Source organism: Giraffa tippelskirchi, chromosome 3, assembly GCF_054371585.1.
Source record: "Giraffa tippelskirchi isolate mGirTip1 chromosome 3, T2T-mGirTip1v1.2.pri, whole genome shotgun sequence".
NCBI classification, from domain to species: domain Eukaryota; kingdom Metazoa; phylum Chordata; class Mammalia; order Artiodactyla; family Giraffidae; genus Giraffa; species Giraffa tippelskirchi.
In genome coordinates, this window is record NC_137277.1 from 10,913,856 (window position 1) to 10,934,816 (window position 20,961).

Sequence of the window (20,961 nt, forward strand, 5' to 3'; positions counted from 1 at the left end):
TGGAGGTGGGACACCGAGCCCAAGAAGATGGTGAGGAAGTGATGGAAACTGAGGCGGTCACATCACAGCAAATGGCAGAGGTAAAAATGGAGACAGAAAGTCCTGAGACAAATGATAGCCCAGACTTCGGACCAGAACATGATGTAAGTTCTCACTCTTTCTAGCCCTCTAAGCCCTCAGGCTGTGGGCTCCACTTACTTAGACTTACACCCAGGGGTCTGAGGAGTGGACTCAGCTGGCCAGGGCTCAGCCCAGCCAGCACTCCTCTCCCTGCCTCTGTGAGTGCAGGTAAGATCAGCAGCAGCAGATCTGACCTTGGCTTTTCCTGGTGTCCCTTGGTCAGTTTTGCTCTGTTGCTTGACCACTGACAAGGTCCCCAGGCACATAGGATTGTCTTGTAGTGGATTTTTTTTTTTTGGCCACACGACGTGGCTTGCAGGGTCTTATTAATAGTTCCCTGACCAGGGATTGAACCCAGGCCCACGGCAGTGAAAGTGCAAAGCCCTTACCACTGGACTGCCAGGGAATTCCCTCACAGTGGTTCTAAGGGGAACTTGACAAGGGCATGTGGTGGGAGCTTGGGCAGGAGGAAAACTGTGCCCCCTGCACGCAGTGCCTGGACCTCATCTCTGGCATCACCTGGCTTTTCTTGATGTGTAAGTGGCAGAAATGGAAGGCTTGATTGTCTGTCGACAGACGCAGATCCTGGACACCACCAGGCTGCTGAGAAGCTGCATTCAGGGTGCTGTGGGCATGCTCAGAGACCAGAACAAGGACTGTCAGCGCAGTGTTCGGAGGGTGTCCATCCTCCTCAGCCTCCTAGACGAAGACGGTGAGTATAGAGGTGTGGGAGCCCCTCTTGTCCACACCCCAGCCTGGGCTTCTCCTTTGGTCCATGATTCATCCCCCCGCTGCAGCTCTCCATGGCTCCCAGAAGCAGCTGGCTCTCTGACAATCTATGCACACCTCTGGGATTTCTGTAGACTTGGCCTGGCCAAAGGAGACAGGCTTCCCTTCCTGCTGGGGCAGGTCAGGGATGCTGAGCCCACCACTTGGTGCCCAGGGATGTGCTGAATACATGTCTGCTCTGCTTTTCCACAGCCACTTTCTTGCTGGTCGCTAAGATGCGCCTCTACATCCTTTTAAGGAAGCAGGAAGAGAACTCTATCTGCAATGTGAAGGACTGGGTGGTGAGGGAGGCCTCCAATCAGGACGCTCTGCAGGAGGCCGGCACGTTCAGGTACCGTCAGGAAAGGAAACTCGGGGTGCGGGGGGCTGGGGGCTGGGCGCACAGCTCTCCAAGCTGAGGGGCCGCTTCCTTCCAAACCTCTGAGAAATTCAGAGCCATCAACTTTTTTTCCCCGAACAGCACAAGATAGTCTGGGTAGCAGTTGTATGGGGTTTGCTTGACTCTTTTCTGTACTTTTGTGTGTTTTAAATTTTTTCATAGCAAAAACTAAAACAAACAAAAACCAGAACATCTATTCTTGTCAGATGTAAACTTTTACCACCATGTTCATCACCATAGACATGGGTGCCGTTTTAGGTTGGTAAATTAAAGAGGTGATAGATATGTAGGGAAGGGAAGAAAGTTGTTTTCCTAGACCTCCTGCATGAAGTTATTTGATAACCAAGAAAATAAGACCCAAAGTATTCACTTATTGTCCATGGTCATTTTTCTACAAACCTTGGTGCTGTTCTCAAGACTAGCCCATGACAACCTGTGTGGTTGAGGGAGAGGGTATTGCTCTGCATCCCACATTGGGTGGTGGAAGATGCCACCCACCCCATCTGCAAGGTCGTCTAAGACCTGGGACTTCACCAATCTGGCCCTCAGTTTCTTTGACTCCAGGAGAACATTTAACTCATCCAGAGGCTTGGATTTGGCGGGGATGTATCTCTGCACTGTTGGCAGGAAGAACATGTGGGAGCATCTAGTTTGAGTGGACCATGTGGGCTTACTGATGCTGGTTTTGTAACTGTTGGGCTTTTCTGCTTCTATGTTTTTCTCTAGTTATTTTTCATTTCTTTCCCAGTTGTACCTTCTGAAGGATCAGATTTGGACCTGGAATTATTTTTGTTTCTCTTGGTTCCTCTGTATGGATTTTAGATAAATGCTTCTTAAAAATCTATATTTTCTGTGTACTCTTGACACCACCCCTTCACTTACTGAACTTCCTACATTTGCTGGTGTTCACAGGGCTTCCCAGGTGGCACTAGTGGTAAAGAACGTGCCTGCCAATGCAGGAGACTTAAGAGATACAGGTTCGATCCCTGTGTCAGGAAGATCCCCTGGAGGAGGGCATGGCAATCCACTCCAGTATTCTTGCCTGGAGAATCCCATGGACAGAGGAGCCTGGCGGACTACAGTCTATAGGGTCACAAAAAGTCATACACAACTGAAGTGACCTAGATAAAGACATGCTTTCTTGTTTAATGTAACGTGGAGTGAATTTACTTTGGTTTCTTTATTATATTCTATTCATAACTGATTTTTTTTTTCTTCAAATAACGTACTTTTCAAGTGAATTTGGTCATAGATGACTTATTCTGGAAAACAGGTATATAACAAAATAAAACAATACTACTTGGCCTTTTCAATGAACTAATTCCAGTTTATTAGAGGTGAAATTAAGGACCTTTCAAGTTCTGCTTCTAATCTTCAGTTCAGTTCAGTTCAGTCGCTCAGTCGTGTCCGACTCTGCGACCCCATGAACCGCAGCATCCCAGGCCTCCCTGTCCATCACCAACTCCCGGAGTCCACCCAAACCCATGTCCATTGAGTTGGCGATGCCATCCAACCATCTCATCCTCTGTTGTCCCCTTCTCCTCCTGCCCTCAATCTTTCCCAGCATCAGGGTCTTTTCAAAAGAGTTAGCTCTTTGTATCAGGTGGCCAAAGTATTGGAGTTTCAGCTTCAACATCAGTCCTTCCAATGAACACCCAAGACTGATCTCCTTTAGGATGGACTAGTTGGATCTCCTTGCAGTCCAAGGGACTCTAAAGAGTCTTCTCCAACACCACAGTTCAAAAGCATCAATTCTTCAGTGCTCAGCTTTCTTTGTAGTCCAGCTCTCACAACCATACATGACCACTGGAAAAACCATAGCCTTGACTAGACAGACCTTTGTTGACAAAGTAATGTCTCTGCTTTTTAATATGCTGTCTAGGTTGGTCATAACTTTCCTTCCAAGGTGTAAGCGTCTTTTAATTTCATGGCTGCAATCACCATCTGCAGTGATTTTGGAGCCAGAAAAATCAAGTCAGCCACTGTTTCCCCATCTATCTGCCATGAAGTGATGGGGCCGGATGCCATGATATTAGTTTTCTGAATGTTGAGCTTTAAGCCAACTTTTTCACTCTCCTCTTTCACTTTCCTCAAGAGACTCTTTAGTTCTTCACTTTCTGCCATAAGAGTGATGTCATCTGCATATCTGAGGTTATTGATATTTCTTCTGGCAATCTTGATTCCAGCTTGTGCTTCCTCCAGCCCAGCGTTTCTCATGATGTACTCTGCATATAAGTTAAATAAGCAGGGTGACAATATACAGCCTTGACGTACCCCTGTACCTATTTGGAACCAGTCTGTTGTTCCATGTCCAGTTCTAACTGTTGCTTCCTGACCTGCCTCTAATCTTAGTTTGATTTAATCTCTTCTAGTACTTAAAAATGATGTAAAAAACATGAAAAATATAGCTGTAGTGTGGGAATAGTAGAGCAGATTTTTTGTTACTGCCGTGAAGGCACAAAATGTGAAAAGGATGTGGGCATCCCAGTATGGTCTGTGGTCCTTCTAACCTGAGCGGACCTGTCTCTCCCACACACAGGCAGACCCTCTGGAAGCGGGTCCAGGGCGCTGTGACTCCCCTCCTGGCGAGTGTGATCTCCTTCGTGGACAGGGACGGCAACCTTGAGCTGCTGGTCAGCCCAAACTCTCCATCCTGGGCTAGAGATCTTTGGATGTTTATCTTCAGTGATGTTAAACTTCTGAACATTCCTCTTGTGACGATTGATACAAGGTAAATAGAAGACTTTCTTTTCTTGGGAAAGGAAATAAACCCATAACATAGCAGCAAACTTAATAGGCTCTCCCAGATGTTTGATGAAATATTAGTATGGATTTTAGAATCACATTGAAGTTGGCCCTTTTTGTAGCCTCAAAGGCATGACAATACAGTAACAAAGCGTTGACACAGTTCTGAAAAATTCTTGCTTTGTTCTTGACTTTCTTCATTTCCTTGTGCTCAGAGCACCTTTTGCAGTTAAAATGGCCTACTTCCACCTCATTTGCACTGGGGAAGCTGCCTGTAGGGGAGCATTTATGTTGATTTTCCTGTTCCTCCTGCCAATGTCAGGAACCACAGAGCCTATCCCTAGGCCCGATGTTGTGTAACTCAAGCTCAGCTGGCCTGCCAAAACCTTGCTTGGCTTTCAGGTGGCTCCGATTCTCTGCACAGGTATAGGGCAAGAGTGGATTCAGACATTACCAGACTGGTTCTGCCCAAGACTTTAAGCAGCTTTCCAACCATGGTTGCTTTTTGTTTTGTCTGTAAAACCCAGTGATGATATAAGATCATCCTTCAGTTCTTTTATAGTATAAAAATGAGCTGTTCAGTAGACCAGGGAGCTGTCTTTGCCACCCACTAAGCCTCCCAGTACTTGAAGATGGAGAGAAACTGGCATCAGAAGTAGATCTCATCTTGCATCTTGAGTGCCATCTCACTAACCACTTAATTCTTGGTCCTCGTTTGGCCTGTTGCAGGTCTAAAGGAGAGATGTCCTACATCGTGGTGCAGAACTACATGAACCTCTCAGAGAAGGCGTCCAATAGTGTCCCATTTAGCTGGAGAATCAAGGACTATCTGGAGGAGTTGTGGGTCCACACTCAGTATATCACAGGAGATGCGGGTGAGCCCAGCAATGGTGGGAGGGGATGTTTTCTACGGGAGGAGACCCTGATAGCCTGCCATAGGTCATCAGCTCCATTCTGAGTCAACTAGGACACCGGGACACCAGGGTGTCTCTGGCTGAGCCCCTCTCAGCAAGTGCCGGTGACAAAGTAGTACCTTTGCCCAGACTGAGCCGTCACTGTCCTCCCTTGCTCTGTTGCCATATGCCAGGTCATCTGGCCACAGGCATTCCAGGAAAACCCCAATGGTCACACACCACTTTTGGGAATGTCATCTTTCATACATGAAGTAGTCTTTTCAAAGTTTGTGTATAGCTTTTTTTTTTTTTTTTTTTAATTATGGTGATCATTTCATGAGGTAGACAGACATCAGATCACTGAAAGTAACATGGTACATCAACTACAGTTCAATCTTTAAATAAAGGCCAGGTGTCTTTTAGAAAATACATGTCAAAATACTTAAAGATGAACTTAGATTTCTAAACAAGCTTTCTGCCACTCTTTCTGAACAAACTCAAAACAATCTCTCTTGAGGAGAGCGTATTTCTCTTTTTCATACCCTATTAAAAACTGACCCTACTTTTCTATGATAGCACATGACTTGGGGGCCAGCACCCCGTCTGCTAGAAGGCAGGTCGTTTTGGTTTGAGCAGCATTTGACCCAGCTCCCAGCAGGCAGCCCACTTGTTCCTGGTTCACTTTGGTCCTGGGTTCCCAAAGCACTTTACGACTTGTGGAAATATTGGTCTATCCCAGATTGTATTTTCTTTAGGGCTAGCTAGGCTTTTATGGGGGCTTCCCAGTTGGCGCTAGTGGTAAAGATCCCACCTGTCAATGTAGGAGACGTAAGAGAAATTGATTCGATCCTTGGTTGGAAAGATCCCCTGGAGGAGGGCATGGCAACCTACTCCAGTATTCTTGCCCGGAGAATCCCATGGACAGAGGAGGCTTGCAGGCTACAGTCCATAGGGTCGCACAGGTCACACATGACTGAAGTGACTTCTTAGCACACACGCAGGCTTTTATGACCAGAATAGAGCATTCCTTCTGACTTTGTTTCTGTTATTTCACTGGGAAAATATCTGAAGTGTCCAGAAATGAAGATAAAAAGGCATTTGGTGGGTAAGAGGAGTCATGGTCAACATCTTCACCCCAGTGGATCTCTGTCTCCCCCCACCCCACCCCAACTCCCCATGCCCTGCCCCGCAGGACTGGCAGAGAAGTTACTAGAACTCTTTCAGAAGACCCCACTGGGCAGTTTTCTTGCTCAGCTCACAGTAGACCAGCGGCAGGAGCTTCTTCACTGTTACCTGAAAGATTTCCTTCTCTTGACCATGAGAGTGTCCACTTGGGAACAGTTAAATGTAAGTACTGACTTGGGGTGAGGGCAAGGCTGACGTAAGTGGACAAAATACCAACATGGAACTTCCTCCACTGCCGGCGCTGCAATGTTTGTGGAACAGAATGTGGCCCAAGAGGACAGTGGTGTGAGAAAATGCCACTCACAGCTTCGGAACCCTCGAGGTTGGACACTTACCCCACCTCTCAGCACCCCTAAAACATGGAGATTTTAGTAACAGGAAGAATACCTCCAATTTCCTGTGATGCTTTCTTTTTAAATGTTTAGTTTTTCTTGAAGAAAACTAGGTAAATGTTTAACTGACCACAGCAAGTTAATAATAAGAGTTAACTGAAATTTTAATGGAAATATTGAAGATTTCAAACTTCAGTACATAAAAAAGGAAACTGGCAGATTTGAGAACATACCACCAGCATGATTAAGGGTTAATAAAGTGTTCTTAGAAATCAATAAGAAAATCCTCTAAGTTTTAAAAACGAATGAAAGTTATAAGTTGACTATTAACAGAATAATTATACAGATGTCCAGAAAACAGAGGAAAATTCTCAACCTCACTAGTAAATCAACAAAGCATGAACAACTTTCAGCTACCATCATTTTTGTCCATGTGGCAAAACTGGTTTTTAAAAAATGGCCAGAAGTTCCTCCATTGCCAAAGGTGGTGTGAACAGTGTGGTGGTTTTATAAACCGTCAGGGTGAATGGAGAACTTCTGAATAAAATCTGAACTGGTGATTTGATCTTGAGAACATTATCAGAGATGTGGACAAATATTTTATTCACAAGAATGTTCTTTTCAGTTCTATTTCTAAAAATGGAAAATTAGAAACAATTTACTTGTCAAAACGTAAGCGTTGGACAAGTTAAAGTACAGCCATTTGATTGTTATTGTGCAGCCATTAAAAACAGTGTTCTTCAGGTGTGCTTGTGATAGAGCAATGCTTATAAAGTAAAGTGGAAAAAGATCAGGAATACATTGTGACACTAATTTCGGGACCATTGGGAGACGAGGTATGGATCTAGAAATGTCTAGAAGGGATAACACCGAAAAGTAAATGTGGGATACTAGTAGTGTGCATGGTTTTTAATTTTCTTTTTTGTCATTTTTGAATGGTTCTCATTTTCCACAAGCAAAACGTAGCTTTTTAAAAAATACTTTACAAATAATATAATAAAAGCTTTTTTTTCATCCCAGGTTCTGCAGATGGCTCTGTGGTCCTGCGTCAATCAGCTGAATGCAGGAAGGCCAGAGGAAGAGGTCTCCTTACCATCAGTGCACCTCGCCTACCACCGTTTCAGGAACCGGCTACAGAACTTCTCCAGAATCTTGACCATCCACCCCCCAATTCTACTAAGCCTTACGAAAGCCACACAGAACCACAGCTGGGCTTTACGTGAGATGGTATGGCCCCTTTTAGGGATCTTTCATGCCTGTAGCCCGGCTTGGCCTCCTCAAGGGAGTGTGGAGGGAGGGGTGCTCTCACCACCACCCTGGGAAGGGAAGGCCTATGGCCCTTGCTCCAACTGGGAGACATCTTTACCAGCACACACATCAGTGTGCCTTCTCAGTTAGAATACATCTAACTCATGCCTCCTAGATCCCAAGACAGTGAAAGAGGAAGCTCCAAGCCTGGAACACAAGAAAAATACCCAGGACCTCCAACTTAAGGTTTAGAGCAGCCCCATGGGGGTTGGGGGACAGACTACTCAGTCACGGGCCTGTTCTCTGCTCCCCAGAGTCTGGATGTGTTGGCAGCAGTGGCCTGTGCTGAAATGCTGACGGAAAACCTCCTGAAGCCCAGTCCCCAAGCTTGGTTACAGATTGTGAAGAATCTTTCCATGCCACTAGAGCTCCTCTGCTCAGAAGGGTACATGCAGGACTGTGGGCTGATGACCAGAACCCTCATCAGAGACATCAGGTGAGACCCAGGAGGCCCAGGTGCATCAGAGACAGAGGGCGGATGTTCCTATTGCTGGAAGTGGGCCTTTCCTCATTCATTCTTTAACATCTGTGGAACCCTACTTAAACGCCAAACATCTCAGTGATCCTAGAAAAACAGGCGAGAGAACTGAGCATTCGGGGTACACAGAGTGATGGGGGTGATACGAAAGTGAGCAGGTTATTATGATCCGGAGGGAGAAGGGGCAGCTGCAGAGGACCCCAGCAGGGTGACAGAGAAAGGGCAAGTCCTGGGCTGGCCTTTAAGGCTGAGGTGGGAGTCACCAGACATGGGCAGAGGCACAGAACTTGAGTTGTCTGAGCTGAGAGTCTGTGGGGAGGAGGAGAAAGACGGAAGTGGGTAGAAATCAGGGAGAACAACCCAAAGGGCTTCTACCTAATTCACTTACCTTCTCGCCTGCTCCTTTTTTTTCTCTTTCTTTTTTATTTTTTAAATTATGAAAGTATGATAACACATTTACAGGAGACTTGGAAGATACAGAACAAAGTTACATATAGTTCCACCATATATTACAATTATTTCTTAAGTAGATTAATTAAGATTTTTAGTTGTAGTTTCAATATCAAACTCTCAAACATTAATAGAATGAATATACAGAAAAGTAAAAAAAATACAGTAGATCTGAAAAGCACCATGAACCAATTCAACATAATTAAGTTTTTTATAATTTCACACAACAGTAGGATACAAATTCTATTCAAGTTCCCATAGACTGTAAACTAAGAGACATTAGAACATATCCAAGGTGTGAAAACTTCATGGTCTAAAGGTATTGAAACATGAAAGCTGTAAACACCTTTTACTACTGTGATTATATAACTATTATTTATTCATTTAATACCATTGTTATGATTGGTCAACAGAAAATAATAGAGATCTATATCAGTAAAACTACCATTTAATATAAAAACCTGTAATACTTTTTAAAATCCAGAGGCATATCAGAATTATCTTGGAATTTTTTGCAGAATACAAATGCCCATGTTTTGCTTTTTTTCTCCAGAGTTCCAGATGTGTTTCTAATGATTATCCATATTTAAAAATAATTGGACTATATGATGATTTTTTACTTTTGTCTAGTTTGTTTCACTTTTTCTATTTCATATTCAGTGCTTCCACTTCATTTAGTTTATGTTTTCCAATTTCTGTCTCTTCTTTATTGTTCTTTCTTAAGCCTTTATCTAGCATAGTAAAAAAGCTTTTGTACATACATAGATAGATATATGTATATATAAAAATAGTATATATAATTAAAATATGTACTTTAGAGACATGAATTTTTGCTTAGCAAAAAAATTTATGACATTTTGATTCCACTTGTTTGACTTAATATGAATAGAATGCTAGATTTCTAATTTATATTCACCATAACGGTGATATACTTCCATGTAGTTTGGCATCTAATATTCTTGCCTAAAGATTAGAATATAAAGAAATACCATGTTGTAAAAAAAAAAAAAGCAGGAAATTAACATGTGATAGAGTATTATTAACTTAAGTACAGATTTTGTTCAAATTTCACAAAATTTTATGTTAGTGTCCATTATTTGTTTTCATATCTTATTCAAGATTCCACATTGTATTCAGTTGCTTCAGCTGCATATAACAAATTCTGAGAAATTCTCTTTTCATTTTTATTATGTTATAGATATTTTCTTATTTTCCTTGTTATGGCTTCTTATATACACCTACCATTTAAAAGTGAACATTTAATTTCCAAATACATGGGGTTTTTTACGTATCTTTGATATTAATTTCTCACTTTAATATTTCTCGTTTAAATCTTTTCTTCTCTGCAATCACCCTCTGTGTTTTTTCAGTCTTCTAACTTTACTGAGGCTTTCAGTGGCTAAGTCAAAGATCTCTGTTGGTTAATGTCACATTACAATTGAAAATATGTGGGTTATTTTCAAATATCTTTTGATACTGATTTCTAACATAATTCCACAGTGATAAGAGAACAGTCTCTCTCTGATTTCAATACTTTAAGATCTGCTCCTTTTTTTAACTTTCAACTCCTGTGCCTTGAAACTACCTCCCTGCACCTCTGCCCTCTGTCTCAGGTGCTTTTTGTCAGAGCTGAGTGAGGGAACCCCTCTCTTGACAGAACCCACTGGAATCGCATTTTCTCCATCTCGCTCTTTGTGGAGCACGTGCTGCTAGAGACGGAGAGTCAAATTCCCGAGCTGCGCGAGCTGGTGACCAACTATGTCTCCTTGCTGAATAAGGTGAGTGCAAAAGTTCAGCTTAGCAGGCAGAGGTCTGCCTCTTTGTAAGACGAAGCACAGCTGAAGCATGACCTAACCTCTATCAGCGAGGTGGTATATTCCCTTTCTGCTCTGACAGCTTTGTCTGGATGTAGTAAGGAAAGGGATTTCATCACATAAGCTGCTCTATTTGCGGCATTTAATGGTTTAATTTTTACCCTCTCCTGATTGGTAAGTCAAGGTATATCATTTAGTGTTTCTTGCAGGAAAAGAAACTATCAATGCAGCAAATCTGCTTGGGAGGACTGAAGGGTGGGCTCCAACCAGGCCCTAGAAAGACCAGCAGCCTGGCCCACAGCGGGAGTAGCTTGCCACTGCCATGATCAGGAAGACGGGGGTATAAGAGAATGCCACTGGACTTGTGGACTTCCAAACACAGTGGTGGGACCAAGGGCACAGGAAGGCCCATGTCTCTGCCCCTTGACACCCTCTATAAAGTTGGTGCCACAGAGGATAATACCCTGCAGAAAAAGTGACCGTCCTTTCAGCATCAGTGGCCTCTCAGGGAAAACAGCCTCTGCCTGCTGGGAACCTCACACAAGCACTGCCAGCAGCTTTGCTGTGCAGCCTTTGAAATGTCCTTTTTTAACTAGCATATTTCATGTTCTCAAGGTTTGTCCACATTGTAGCAGGTGTCAGAATTGCCTTCCTCTTTAAAGCTGAGTAAGATTCCACTGTATGGATAGAGCACATTCTGTTTATCCAGCCATCTGTTGATGGACACTTGGGTTGTTTCCACCTTTTGGTGATTTTAAATAATGCCGCTATGAACCTGGGCGTAGAAGTATCTATTTGAGTCACTACTTTAATTCTTTTGGGTGTGTACTTAAGAGTGGAATTGCTGGATCACATGGTGATTCCATGTTTGGCATTTTGAGGAATCACCATACTGTTTCCCACAATTGCCGCACCATTTTACATTCCCACCAGCAATGACCCAGGGCTCCATGCAGTGGTATCTCATTGTGGTGTTGGGTTTTTTTTTATTGGAGTATAATTGCTTTACAATGTTGTTAGTTTCTGCGTACAACAACATGAATCAGCTATATGCATTCGTGTTTCCCTGTTGAGCCTCCCTTCCCCTCATCCCACCCCTCTAGGTCATCACAGAGCACCAGCTCAATGCGGCTTGATTTGTATTTCCCTAGTGACTAGTGATGTTGAGTGTTTTTTCATGTGCTTATTGACTGTTTGTATACCTTCTATGAAAAATGTCTATTCAAGTCCTTTGGCCATTTTTGAATATTTTATTTAACAGATCAAATTTAGCAGGGTATTAAAAACTCATAATTTCCAAGTAAGATTAGTCCTGGAATTCAAGGATAGCTCAAAGTAATAAAACCTATAAATGTCATCAGTTACATAACAAATCAAAAAATACACTGCAAATGATTATTTCAAAAGGTACAAAAAAAGCTTTTCATAAAATATGTAATTTGGTAAAAAGATACTCTTGCCGAATTAGGAATAGAAAGGAAATTTCCTTGAGCAAATAATGTCGTAGGTATACATAATATCTATATTATGTTTAAAAACACCTATAACAAGCATCATATCTAACCAGAAAATTCCCTAAGCATGCCAATTAAGCTCACTATCTTATGTCATTAAAGATATGTCTTTCCTAAGAAACAATGTTTCCACTTCTAAATATATACCCTAGGGAATTTTCCTGTTTCCTCTCAGACACATGGAAGAATGTTGGGTACAGAAATGTTTGTAATTGCAAGAAATTGGGGACATCCTAAATGTTCATTGACAGGAAAATAGATGACCAGTGTATTTGTCAACAAGTACCATGTAGTAGTAAACATGAATGATCTGAACCTACTTTTATCAATGAAAAATGGAAGTTGCCAAACTTAGGTATAGTGTGATGTCCCTAATATGATGTTGCATGCATGCATGCATGGGTGCAAATCTAGTAGAAGTGGGAATTTAGGAATGTGGTTCCCTGGCCCTGGGAGTAGAAAGGGATGCACTTGAAGTTGAAACTACACCTGTAACATTTGGTTATTCAGAAACTGGTAAAGCAAATACTCAGAAAATGCCAAGATTACTTAAAGCTTGTTGGATACGTAGATGGTCACTATATTATCATTTATAGTTTGAAATATAATGGAAAGACGGGGTAGACCTTAAAAAAAAAAAGGAAGAAGGGAAAAATCTAAAGCTGAGAATATCAGTCTTCTCCCCAAAACAGCATAGTCACAAAGGGCATTCAAAGTTAAAGAAATTGCTAAACAAAATTTTAAAAAGCCTTGCACTCCAGACAGCAGAGCCCTAGCTGCCTAGCTCCACCGGTGGCAGAGGGCATGCCATGTTTTGTTGCCTGGCTGACCTCTGCTCTTCTTCATTGCCCACACCCCCGCTCCTGCCAATGCCTTTCTCCTCCAGTGCCTACTAGAGGACTCTGACATGAAGACCCACAGACCTTTCAAGGCAGTGATGACTACTCTTCGTAAATGTAAGGACCAGGTCAGCGAGAGTTTCACCAGGTGAGATTTTGGGTTAGGGATCCGCAAGGTTGAGAATTTGGAAGCTTTTTTTTTATGCTTCTCATGTCCCACTTCCCTGCTTTAGAACTGACCACCCTTCTTGGCTTCTAGGTTTGGGGTTCATCCATGTCCCATCTGCCTGGGAGATGCACAGAATCCTGTCTGCCTGCCTTGTGACCATGTATTCTGCCTGTGTTGCATTGACGTTAACCTCACCAAAGGGCATATGGGATGCCCCTTGTGTTTAACCGACTTACCAGACAGATACTCTCCAACTGTTTCCCAGGAGCACAAGTAAAACAGCCTTTCTCTTGAGAAAGCTTCCTCCTTTTTCTTCCTTTTTTGCAAATACAGTATTCAAAAATATAACTATTGGGCTTCCCTGATGGCTCAGTGGTAAAGAACCCACCTTCCAATGCTAGAGACATGGGTTCGGTCCCTGACCCGAGAAGATCCCACATGTGGTGGAGCAAATAAGCCTGTGCACCACAGTTATTGAGCCTGTGCTCTAGAGCCTTTGAGCCCCGACTATTGAGCCCATGTACCGCAACTACTGAAGCCCAGGCACCCTAGAGTCTGTGCTCCGCAACTAGAGAAGCTACCGTAATGAGAAGCCTGAGCACTGCAACTAGAGAGTAGCCCTGCTTACCACAACTAGAGGAAACACCTGCACAGCAATGAAGACCCAGCACTGCCAAAAATAAATAAAATTATTTTAAAAATATACTATTGACCTTAGAAAGTCTCATAGCAGAGAAGTGTCCTAACAAAGACAACTAATTTTTTATGTACCTTTATAAACACCTAGTGTCTGAAAATTACCCTTTCCCCAAGACATGCATGTGTACAGAAGAGGGAGATTGAAAAATTAGATGAAAAAGCCCAGAAAGTTGTAAACTAATTAAAGCCATCACAAGTACCCAAAGAATTTAGATGCAACTGGCTTATCCTCTTGATGTGTAAATGCCATCCATGTTCTATGATTTGAGGATAAAGCTAGCTCTTGTCTGGCTAAGTGCCTTCAGGGCACTGACTAAAATAGCCCAAGTGGTTGGTTTTCTTCCCTTCTGATGCCTTCTAAAAGTGGGGCACAAAACAAGTCCGGTGGATGGGAGCTTTGAGAAACTCTTGGAATATAAAGGCTATTACTAGATGGTCCAAACGATCAAAGTCTTTCTCAAAAGAGCCAAGTGTATGTACTGTCTGTTGCAGTTTTGGAAACTGATTCTAATCAATGTAAGGAGATACTTGCATCTTTTAATTAAAAAAAAAAAAAGCTATTCAAATCCCAAAGCACTCTGTAGGGAGGGATTCTGGAACACAATTTATAAGACTTTTAACCATGGTTTTTTAACCATTCCCAAGGGAGGTCATTGAGAAACATGCCCGCTTCCGGCAGATGTGCAATAGTTTCTTCATGGACCTGGTTTCTACCATGTGCTTCAAAGACAATTCTCCACCTCAGAAGGAAGTGGTCAATGACCTGCTATCCTTACTCTTTGTAGAGAAGGAGCTCCCTCGAGAGGCTCCCCAACGTGAGTGGCTGTCTTCCAAAAGAGTTAAAAATTCAGTTCTTCATCTCACTTTTTATGTCTGATATGAACAATGATCTACCTTTCTGCTTCTGGTTTTAGGATGCCGTGAACACACAAAATCTCTTTCTCCTTTTGATGATGTCGTGGATAAGACCCCCGTGATCCGCTCAGTGGTACTGAAACTGCTTTTAAAATACAGGTAAGCACCACGAACATGGAGTTGCCTCTGAAACACCTTGACTTCTTTTTTTTTCTCCTCAAGGCTTTTTCTTTGCCGCAAAGCATTCTTTGCAGAACTGGTAGCTAGCTCACTATCTGGGAAAGCTTCTTTAGCAAGAGACACCCTGGTTCCTTTATCTGTATGGGTTGTATCCTTGGCATATCACATGCTAGCCATGAGTTCAGTATGGCCACAAACACGTGTTTAGGAGGAAGAAGACAGATTTGGGGGAAGGGCACAGAGTGCTGCGAGACGTGTGGGTGCAGGAAGTCAGGAGTCAGGAATCTGCAGTTCTTATGTCAGTTCTACAGCTACAAAGTTTTGTGGTTTTTTGGCCTATAACTTAGAATCTGCACTCAACCTCCTTGCACTTGATGTTGTCTAAGTTTTGTTTCTGCTCTTAAGTTTCTCTGATTCTATAAATGAACAGGGAAGCCCATATGGCGCCTCAGCTCAATGGGCTTGTCGAATTATGCTACTTTTAAAAATTCTTAGAAAGCTGATCTGTATTCAGAAGATGTCTTTTGGAATATACTCTGTTTCTCAACCTGTGTCCTAATTTGAGAGAGTTCACCTTGAGGTGATGGCAAAATCAAGATGCTATAAGAAAAGTTCCAACAGACACAACTACTTCTAACTTAAATGTCCGAAATGTGACTTAAGATAGAGATTAGATTTATATTTAAAACAGGGACTCACTGCAGCCTTGTCTACAGACATTTTATTTTGGTGCCCCCCCCATTATTTATGAAATAGTCTTTTCAAACAGGATTTTCAAATAAAATACTCTTAAAAATACATTTCTTGCTATACCCAAATATGGCTCTTAAGGCATATATAGACACAGTTGCCTTGAGATATGAAAAGAGCCTCTTGCTATTCTGTGATTTTCATTAATTTTGGTAAATGTGTGAAATCTATATTCATGTGAATCTCCTTGGTTAGAGAAAGGGACAAGTGTCATTGACATGCATATCTCTTGACATAAAGTATAGGCACTTTAATACGAGTACAAACTACACTCAAAGGTAAATGCTTTGTTCTGGAATATTTCGAGTAAAATTTACAGAACTGATTTTGAAATAAAAATCTTGAGACATACACACAGTTTAAAAATATGAATGGTCGTTCCCTGGGTTGAAAAATACTTGCTTCTGTCTTTGCTTTTTGTGGTTCATGTACTTTTGTGTGTTAAGAATGAATCAGACTGGATTTACATACTTTATGGAAATGTAGGCACCTGCTGTCTGGGCAGACCCGTTCATGGGACGGTATTGACCAGACTGCAAATAACACGAAGACGGCATCTGACTTTTTCAACTTGTTGATGTTTGCACTGATGTTGCTAAAGTGATGAAAGGTGAAGCTGCTAGCATCTTAGCAGGAGAAAGACCCTGGTAGTGGCCATTATTTCTGTCACCACCATGCACATGTAATTTTTAAATTGCCAGTTTCACATAATGTCCTTGATGAAGCTATAAAAAGTATTAATTCTAAATCCCCACTCTTGAGGATATGACTGTTAATATTGTATTATAATGAGAGGTACAGCACATCAAGGTACAAGGTTGTCTCAAGGAAAACTACTCCTGCAGTTTTTGAGTTACATCCTGATCTGGCTGCTTTTTTTGTGAAATACCACTTGTACTTGAAAGAATGACTGACAAATGCACTCAAACCTGGGCAGTTAGTTGACAGGTGTTTTCTTGAAAAAAAGTGAGGTGAGCCTGTCACAAACTGAGGATTTTGTTGCTAATTATAAAATTCAAGCTTATAAGCAGATATTTAAAGGTTTGGAGAAATTCCCTGGAGATCCAGTGGTTTGGACTGCACATTTTATTGCTGAAGATCCAGGTTCAATCCCTGGTCAGGTAATTGAGATCCTTCAAGTCTCAGCATGGCTAAATTAAAAAACAGTAAAATAAAATGTTGGAAAACTTGTATCCTCCACTGTGAGCCTGTCAGCTTTCTAATATGTACAAACTTTTTGATAACATGGGTGGTGTTATTAATGAATGTGAGGTTTTGTAAAATATAGAATAACAATGTGTCAACATTTGCAAAATTTGCACAGCTCAGCGAACCAGTATTTATGAAGTAACTGGTTCTTGATGTCACAGAATTGTGCATTGATCAAAAAGAAATCTATCTGACGTGCAAGGCAGATCATTTGATTTTAATGTAATTAACTATGAAAAGTGCATGATAAGGTTTCAGATTGCACATTGAAACTAACCTTTAGAAATTATCATCTATCATTTTGGTGTAGCATCAAAAGAGAGTATCCATATTTACCTGAAAAGACTACTAAAATATTTCTCCCTTTTCCAACTACATAATGTATGAGACCAGATTTTCCTCATATTAATATAGTGCAACCAACTAGAAGCAGAAGCAGAGTTGAGAATCCAGTGAACTTCTGTTAAGCCAGGCATTAAAAAGATTTGTAGGATTGAAAAACAATGCCCTTCTTACTAATGAAATTTTGTTTTGGAAAAGATTTTTTTAAATATTATTTATGTTAATATGTGATGAGTTTAGTATGGTTATTTTAAATGATGAATATTGATACATATTTTCAATGTTTCTTAGTTTTAATTTCTATTATTGTAAACATCAAAAGATATAACCAATAGAACCAAAAGCTCTTTGTGGTTCTCCTTAATTTTTAAGTCTGTGAAGGAGTCCTGGAGCCAAAAGTTTGAGAACAGCTGATATAAAATTGTTATTGTATAGTCACTAAGTCATGTCTGACTCTTTTGCAACCCCATGGACTATAGCCTGCCAGGCTCCTCTGTTCATGGGATTCTCCAGGCAAAAATACTGGAGTGGGTTGCCATTTCTTCCTCCAGGGGATCTTCCTGACCCAGGGGTCAAATCCGAGTCTCTTGCATTAGCAGCCGGATTCTTTACCACTGAACCACCTGGGAAGCCCATCTAAAATATGGAATTTTATATTCCTCCAAGTGGGTGCTAAAATATTCTTCATAAAATCATGTTATAAACTATATAAACACATCTATGTACATGAGAAAGTGGAAGTATTAGTTGCTCAGTAGTGTCCGACACTGTGACCCCATGGACTGTAGTCTGCCAGGCTCCTCTGTCCATGGAATTCTCCAGGCAAGAATACTGGAGTGAGTTGCCATTCTCGTCTCCAGGGGATCTTCCCAGCTCTGTATGTATGTATATATATAATTATACAGGAAGCAGGGAATGAATAATAGGCAGATAGGTACTTCATACCTTTGTTTTGACAAAAGGGTTTCCAGACCTTAGCTAACCAGGTATATATAATATTTCTCCTTCCCTAGCTTCTGTGATGTGAAAGAGTATATTCAGACTTATTTGTCCGAGTTAGAAAAGAAACCATTCCTGGTTGAAGATAAAACCGAACTGTACATGCTCTTTAGCAACTGCCTGGAGGTAAGCTGACTATCACCTCACTAAATTTCTTTTGCAGGCTCTCAGAAGCACATGGTTTATGCAATGGAATAGTGTTTTTCTGAAACTTTACAGAATATAATTTATGTGGTGACATTAACAAATGCTGTACTCCATTTAGGGGGAAAATGTTTCAGAAACATCCCTTTTGTCCTCAGAAATTGCATATATTAGCATTATGTGATTGTGCATGAGGGGGAAGAGGCATTGAAAAATATGCCACCAACGTTGATGATGCCTCTCTGCAGGTGCTGAGGTTGTGAATAATTCTAATTTTTATTCTCTTCATATTTTTGTTTCTTCCAAAAATCTTACAATGCATATGAAAAGTTAGATTAGGTTAAAAACATTTTTTTCATTATAGCTTTTATTTTTTCCCCTCCTTCTGGTCCCTAAAATGAAAATAAAAAGAGGTGTTAGTTTTTCATGATTCAAAAAATATCCACTCAAACCCACAACACTGTTCTTTATCCTTATTGCACTGTCCAAGACCTCACTGGTGAAATTTCAGAGATGGAGGAATTGTAAATAAAAAAAGAATAATATCCTTTCTTTCTGGTCCTATGTTCCCTAGGATTCAATACATGAGAAGAATAATGCTTTCTTCACAAGGGATGAATTGAAATACCTGCGAGAGGAAGGCCAGTTCCTTAAGACATACCAGCCAGTGGGATGCAGCCGATGGCCTGCTGGTGAGGCCTCAGTGGAGCACCTGCAGGAGATGGCCCGCATCCGCCTCTGTCTTGACAAGGCATCTGAGATCCTCGCCGAGCTTCAGGACGGCTCAGGCAGGTCTTCTTCCCAGCCTTTCTTGACCACAGGCTGGGAGCCCCCATGATTGAGAAATTCAGAAAGTGTGGGAAGCTGGTTCGCAGAATAATACTGGTCTGTACCATGTCCCCTTTCTTCTAGATTAGTTCTCTCAGTGTGAATTCCCAAAGGGTAGGCGCAGAGCTTTTACTAGCCTCTGTTCCAGAGAGTTAACTAACAAGTACTCTCAGCCATCACTTGGCCTTTCTCATTGGCTCTGCAGAGATGGCGGAGGAGAAGCATCGCTACCTGCGGCAGGTGGAGCGCTTCTGTGCCCGGGTCCAGAATGACTGGTACCGAGTGTACCTGGTGAGGAAGCTCACCAGCCAGCAGGGGATGGAGTTTGTGCAGAGCCTCTCCAAAGAGGGCCATCCGGCCCACTGGGTGTTTCCTAAGGAAGTCATCACTCAGCAGGTGAGAAGGGCAGTCCGGCAGCCCCAGTGCTGTCTCAGCTCCCCTGTCCCATCCACCCCTGGAAGAGGGCTGCTGCTTCTCCATTCCTCCCTGACCTTCTCCCACATCCATCCCAGAAAATGATTCCATCTGTTCTGGTCTGGTCTTCTGTCTCCAGGTTTCAATTGACCCAGCTTGTGATCACGGTTATCTGCCTAGGGGAAAGGTGTGTCTGTGTGTGTTTCTGGTTTGTCATCTACCTGCAAAGCATACGTAGGCATCACTTCTGATTGAGTTCAACACAGGAAAAGCAAAAGAATGATTCTGTGGCTTTGGCCTTTAGCAGATTAAAAGTCATTCATCCTGTAAAATAAGCCCTTTTTATCCTCAGCAGACAAGACAGGAAAGGACTAAGGATGAAAGAGTTGCAGTCATTTTGGCTTCAGGACTGCTCAGTAGTCCTTTCCTAATACCCAGAAATGAATGAATTTTTACTGTCCTGGGGTTACAAAAATGGCACTAAAAATCCTGGCTTATTTTTCCTCCCAGCTGGAACTTAGGCCTGCCTTGTAAGTCCTTTAGTGCTCTACTCTGAGTTCATATGGAAAGTAGCTACAGTATCACCTCCCCTAGATTTCCACCCACTCTTCATCCAGTGAGGAGGAGGTGCTTCCCAAACAGTAGTGAGCTGTCATGCCTCAGTCTGCCCCGGAAACCTGGTTCAACTGCCCTTAAACTTTCAGTGATTGCCTGGTTCCTTTACTTATGAAGAAGGTTCTTTGCTCAATATTTCCCACACTGTCCCCACCGTGGTTAACCCCTGTGTTCTTGGGGTTGCAGAGGGATCATCCAGGCCAGATGGATCGGTATCTGGTGCATGGGAACAACTACAAGGCTGTCCGAGATGCAGTTGGCAAAGCCATTCTGGAATCCAATCCCCTGGCTGTTGAGACTGCTCTGGAGGTAGGCCAGGCTGGCGGCTGCTCTGTGTACACAGTGGCCCCTCATAGCCTAAGTCTTATCTTGTTAAGATCAAATGATGCAATGGAAGAAGCCCCACAGGATGACATGCTGCCTTGGAAGTCATACGTCCATGGCCTCGTGAGCTCGCCTGGCAAACAGGGGAGTGGCAGCGGTTGATTTGGGTTGCTGGGTTTATGAGAGGCCACCAGCAGCTCCTTTCTGATTCATTTAGGTCCATTATTTTCTTGGAGACCCTGCTGAAAAGCCATTTCCTCCAGGATTCCTCTGCTGAGATGTGATGGCACAGGAAGCAAAACCTCATAATTCCCGTAGGGACATATGCACATATGCATATTTATTTTAATAGATGCAGGCTTTTAAAAATACAATCTTTAAATTGTTACGTTCTTATTTCCTTTCTGAGTCCTTATTTACCTTGGCACTTTGCTGGAAAGAGTGGAAATAAATATCTTACTTCAGCAAAAGTTCCCAAAAGGGACCAGGGAAGTAGTCAGAAAGAGAACAGGTAGTGATCTCTGTTACTTCTGCTGTAAGCTATTTAATAAATATGCATTGCATTTAATATGAGAATGTTTTTGAAG

The 20,961-nt window shown here is 42.2% G+C and overlaps 1 protein-coding gene across 1 annotated transcript in view; it reads left to right on the forward strand.

Moving 5' to 3' along the window:
* RNF213 (ring finger protein 213) overlaps positions 1–20,961 on the forward strand; it is a 118,575-nt gene that overhangs the window by 76,797 nt on the left and 20,817 nt on the right. The window contains exons 35-51 of the mRNA XM_081575766.1: positions 1–143; positions 697–832; positions 1,102–1,240; positions 3,828–4,019; positions 4,763–4,908; positions 6,119–6,273; positions 7,464–7,670; positions 8,006–8,187; positions 10,337–10,457; positions 12,894–12,994; positions 13,106–13,288; positions 14,360–14,529; positions 14,629–14,728; positions 18,064–18,175; positions 18,768–18,981; positions 19,227–19,417; positions 20,237–20,359. Coding sequence (XP_081431892.1) covers positions 1–143; positions 697–832; positions 1,102–1,240; positions 3,828–4,019; positions 4,763–4,908; positions 6,119–6,273; positions 7,464–7,670; positions 8,006–8,187; positions 10,337–10,457; positions 12,894–12,994; positions 13,106–13,288; positions 14,360–14,529; positions 14,629–14,728; positions 18,064–18,175; positions 18,768–18,981; positions 19,227–19,417; positions 20,237–20,359 — 2,615 coding nt within the window. The remainder of the gene's footprint in view (positions 144–696; positions 833–1,101; positions 1,241–3,827; positions 4,020–4,762; positions 4,909–6,118; positions 6,274–7,463; positions 7,671–8,005; positions 8,188–10,336; positions 10,458–12,893; positions 12,995–13,105; positions 13,289–14,359; positions 14,530–14,628; positions 14,729–18,063; positions 18,176–18,767; positions 18,982–19,226; positions 19,418–20,236; positions 20,360–20,961) is intronic.